At 41.3% G+C, this 5275-nt stretch overlaps 1 protein-coding gene across 1 annotated transcript in view; it reads right to left on the reverse strand.

Moving 5' to 3' along the window:
* Window positions 1-2410: 2410 nt before the first annotated feature.
* The window catches only part of ddx10 (DEAD (Asp-Glu-Ala-Asp) box polypeptide 10), a 28159-nt gene continuing 25294 nt past the window's right edge, over window positions 2411-5275 (reverse strand). Inside the window, exon 2 of the mRNA XM_050054178.1 lies at window positions 2411-5275. This exon is cut by the window's right edge and continues 1002 nt beyond it. Coding sequence (XP_049910135.1) covers window positions 5078-5275 — 198 coding nt within the window. The 3' untranslated portion in view covers window positions 2411-5077.

Here is a 5275-nt window from a genome sequence, read left to right on the forward strand (position 1 = left end):
AACTTGACGGGGAAAAAGTTCCAGTAATTTACACCCACTCTGACCATGGCGTACCGTGGTGTGCACCCTTATAGGAGGAACTGGCGGCGCAGGTGCTGAGTCAGTGAACTGCAATCTGCGAGGGAGAGAAGAAGAGCGCGAGGATTTATAAATGCACAATTATGTCTATAATGGCCCAATTTACCACAAAATGTATCTCAATGCAAGATCATTTCCTCTAACAGGCCTATTTATTGTCTCATATGGATTTATTTTCCACACTTGGCCTTCACTGCTTCAAACTTGTCTGCGTAATGATCCTCACACACCAAATTGTCATCAAGATGTGATCAAGTAGGCCTACACGACATAGCCTACTCATTTCATTTCTGCCCCTCAACTCAAGTCAAAATAAAATAAAACTAAACTAAATCACACCTCTTGCATTTTACTCGTAGCCTATAAAAAAAGACAGTAAACATTGTTTGGTCACAATTGCGTCTGTTTATTGTCTAGGACAGTGGTGCCGTGTCCCTCTGCACTTCCAGCACTGCGTCCGTGAGGACCCCCAACCGGTTGCCCTCGGGCACCTGTGCACGGCTTGTGCCGGGGTCCGGTGGCCGGCGGACGGCTGGTGCCGGGGTCTGACGCACTGCTGGTGCTGGGGACGGTGCCGGGTCCGACGAACGGCTGGTGCTGGGGACGGTGCCGGGTCCGACGAATGGCTGGTGCTGGGGACGGTGCCGGGGTCCGACGCACTGCTAGGAATGACCATAAGGTCGAGGACAAGCATATTTACGCTTGTTGGTGAGGCCGGGGCTGTGGCTGATTAGATGAGATGAGATTTCCGGAGGGGAAAATATTTGGTCCAACATTAATGTGTTTATCTCTGTTATGATTCTCTCACTCCACACGTTCCAGTGTGCACATGGCTACTTTATATGGTAGTTCATTCAGGTACTAATTTGTATTGACCATATATGGTTGTGTTTGGGCGTGCAGAGATAGGGATATGAGGGTATTATGGGCATTTGTGACGGGATAAAGGGGGTGAACCAAATTGCAACAGAAAATCTGACATCAAAGAAATATCACTCAATAGCAAAATTCATTATTTAGTAATGCATAGGATATAAATGTGCTTATTGATTTTTATTGACACATTTCAATACTTTCCACCACTGGGATTTCTTAGGACTTTTGCTATGTTATAATTAACATAATTATGATACTAAAACAGTTGAAAGAGTTTCTGTTGCAATTTGTGGGAGGTTGACCCCCTTTTTCTCATATAATGATTGGACTATAAGCAGAGAGAGAGAGAAACAATTATGCAGCCATACATAAGTTTAAAAGTCCAAACAAAATATTAATTGACAAGAAACAATTCTAATCAATTCCATAATTCAAAGTAGATTTTTACTCAACGAAAAATATATAAAGCTTTTCGGGGAGGCTCTCGTTCACTGTCCGATGATGACCCATCGGCAGAATCCACACAGGATACGTCACTGAGTCCAGACTCTCCCCCATTCATGCTGTTCAGCAGTGCCTGAAAGTAAATCTCTTTCTCTTATTCTCCAATTGTCTTCTTGTCTTCTTCTCCTAAACAAATGTGTAATAGCGTGATCATGACTGTTTTCTATGCAGGGTTTCTATGAGAGACCAATATTTGATCAAAATAAAGTTACATACAATCAAAACACAGCTGCGGGTAAATTTGACCCGTTAGTGGTCCTAGTTCTAAAGGCTGTGAAATAAATTTGATTTTGAATTGGATTATTCTTTTTTGTGTTGTTGTTATTTCGCCTTTCAGAGGCTATTTCCACACAGGGGCTGTGTTGCAGTTTACTGAAATCTCCGCGGATTCAGCACCATGGACAGGGCCGACAGTCACTAGATGACAGCTTGTAAGGGTCCCCTAGGTCCTTCTTCATGACAGGTGACGGAGATATGGAATAAAGGTTTTATTGTTTTACCTGTTACATTAGGCCTATCTGCTTTCTCCTTGTTTTTCACTGTTTGTCAATGTTATGGGTTAAACATGTATTTAGTCACAAGGGTGTATGTGGACCGCATAATTTCATTTATGATCACCGATAGCCTATTATTTTCTTTTTACCTGTGTTTCGTAGTGATGTTACGTGCTGTGCCGATGCTTCGAAGCGTGCGTTGTGTAATCCAGGAAGTGTTTCCGCGGTGCGCTTATCGAGGCTTGTATCGTTTCAGACAAATGACGTCATTGATGACGTCCGAAGCCTCACTGCCCGGCTGTACCACATGACTGGTTCGGGAAGCGGTTCAGATCTTCAGGTTTGCACAGAAGTGACACAGAACACGAATATTACCCCTTTTGTCATTATTATATATTATATGACACTACACCACAATACAATTTTTAGCCAAATGATTGGTTTATACACGCAGGATGCATTCACAAAACAATAACAGTTTATTGTAGATGTATTTGATACAGTATAGTCATAATATACTCACTAGAAAATACACTATATTGATAAAAAGAATATTATTATTATTATTATTATTAATAGTCATTCCCAACAGCTGTTACTGACACAAAATACGTGTATCACAGGTTACATGGTTAAGATCACAGCTGCCTGTTTTACACACTTTGGCCAGCAGGTGGTTTCGTGTGCACATGAAGCCTCGAGAAATGAACCCTTTTCTGAACCAATTTGCTGGAAAGCTTCTATGCTTCATGAGGCTTCATCTCACCATCACTAGTGTTTCGGTCACCTGGGAGGTTACTTAAGGGGAAGTGACGGGGTGAAACGGGGTGGTTTCTGGAGGTCATGTCGGCGTTGGGATAGGTCTGCTTGTCAGCTCAGCTCCTGAAGATTTTTCCGTGAGGATTAAATGTTTTTCCCTTGTTCCGCTGGACTGCTGCAAGACTGACCGGCATCTGCTAACGGGACTGATGTGGTGAACATTGGCAAAAATCTTTTTCTTTTGTTTTCCCGCCACGCTCCGCCGCCTGTTTTTTCCTTCCTCTTTGTGGATTATTGTTTTTTACCTCGGAGTGGACATTTGTTTCTTTTGGTCTTCTGAGGAACTGAGAGAGACTTTAGGGATTGTGGAAGGACATTGGGTTTGTGTTTTATCAAGGGGAATTGTTTGTGGGGTTATTTGTTTTCTGTATCGCCGTGACACACTGTTAATTGAGTGAATCGTCCGAGCCAGACACGTGTTAATTTGAGTTTGATTTAATTTAATTACACTAAAGTTGTTGAGTTAAACTAACCATACGCGTCCTTTTCGTTTTTATACAATTTATTACTGCATTTTGAAAGCATAAGAGTTACGTTTTTTGGGGGGGTTCATGTTATATCAGGGGTTTCAGCTTGGCACCGTGAACCTGTGCCTTCCGTGACCTGTAAAAGTAGTGTTGTGACATAAGCCTCAGTTTCTGTTGTTGGCGAATTGTTACAAGCTGATGAATTCGCTGGTCAAGGCTAGGCAAAACGTTAGTACAGGTGAGATGACAGACAGATGGATGGATGGTTTATCTCTAACAAAATACTTGTAGACGTGCTGCAAGAAGGATTAATGCTTAATATACATCTGCAGCTAGAGGGCATCGCACTGTCAATAGGCTTTATGTGTGGGCAATACCAGGATGTCTTATCCAAATAAGGGCATGTACGTCACATATAGCAGATGGATGTGATTTCCCGTCAATGAGATAAACACCACAGTCCGTGCCGGCGCAGTGAGGGAGAAATGCACAGACTGCTTCATGTTGGAAGTGCTGTGGTCGGAATAACGGGCGGTCGGACTACTGGGTATGAAATCTGACGGTAGGAATAATGGTATTAAAATGGTCGGATTAATGGGCGGTCAACATTATGGGACTAAAAGGATAAAACTCGCCATAGACCTGCATGGTCGGATTAGCGGGTAGTCGGAGTTATGGGTAGTCAGACCTATGGGAGGTCGGACTAACGCCTGGTCCCCATCCCTCCATTGGCAGCTACTGGCAGGAGCTTAAAAAGCGTATGGATAAAATACTGAAGGTGGACCTTCCACCTACAATTGAGGTACTATACTTGGGGAAACTGGACATAGATTTGACAAGATTTGGGGACAAACATATTTATAGAATAATGTTGATTGCAAGCAAAAAATGGATTACCAGATAATGGATGAAGAATGAGGTACCTAAGGCTGAGGACTCGGTTGAGGTAATACACAATAGCCTATGTGATGGAAAAGTTAACTTTCTCTGTGAGACTGGAGGTGGACAGATTTAAAAGAATTTGGGAAAACTGGATCGAGAACATAAAACCAACTAGGTCAGACTTTATGAGATGTACATCGGGGGAAAAAACCCTAGTTCATAGCTACAGAAGTTGAAATGTTTTGTTTCCTTTTATTTAATTTTATTCTACTATATTCGCTACACTGTTAACATGGTAAAACTATGTTAGTTTAACTGGCCAAAATGTATGGTAGAATGTTAATAACTACTATGTTCTGGGCATAATTTTATTTGTGTATATGAATAGGTACAGTTATTCTTTATTTTGATTCAAAGTAAAAGACTGAGGGTGTCATGTTTAACTGAAAGATAATGCATTTGAGAAAAAAAAAGTTATTGTGTACCAGTTGTATGTAGAATGTATGTTAAAATGTTCAATAAAAAGAAATGTTAAAAAAAAAAAACTTAAAGATGTTATATAACTTTATTTGTTGCTTATTACTCGTGTATGTCTGTATAGACAAATTTATTTATGTTACAACACATGATTTAAAGTCAAGTGTTCAGGAGGTTTAATGAAGAGATGGTTGCACTATGTGAGTTGTAGGATTATTATCTATACTATACACTAAAGTCAGGATATCGCACTCTGATGCTCACTTTGCACCATCTTTTTACAATCTGTCTCCTGTGAGTCCTCCAACTTTCTGGACATGCAAAACTAAAATGCTGGAGTACCCCTTTAAATGTTGTCTCTTTTCAAATGTGAACACAAATCAGACTTCTGTAATCCTACATCTCTTTATTTAATTACTGACTCTGCTGTTAGAACTTCAACTGACCAGTTCATACTGTTTGAAAAACCCTGTGTTTTCTTTACCTCTGCCCTGCTAGCAGATGTAAGACTAACTCCTCATCCTCAGCCAGAGAGAGACCAGTGTCCAGGGCTGCATGCTCATTATTCTGCTGCCTCGCTTTCTTCCTCTTCCCTGCTGTGAGCACATCCTCTTCCTCATCACTGCTTTCACTGCTATGCTGCCGTTTGTCTGACGTTATCATCTCCTCCTCCTCCTC

The sequence above is a fragment of the Epinephelus moara genome, chromosome 10 (genome assembly GCF_006386435.1).
Source record: "Epinephelus moara isolate mb chromosome 10, YSFRI_EMoa_1.0, whole genome shotgun sequence".
Taxonomy (NCBI): Eukaryota; Metazoa; Chordata; class Actinopteri; order Perciformes; family Serranidae; genus Epinephelus; species Epinephelus moara.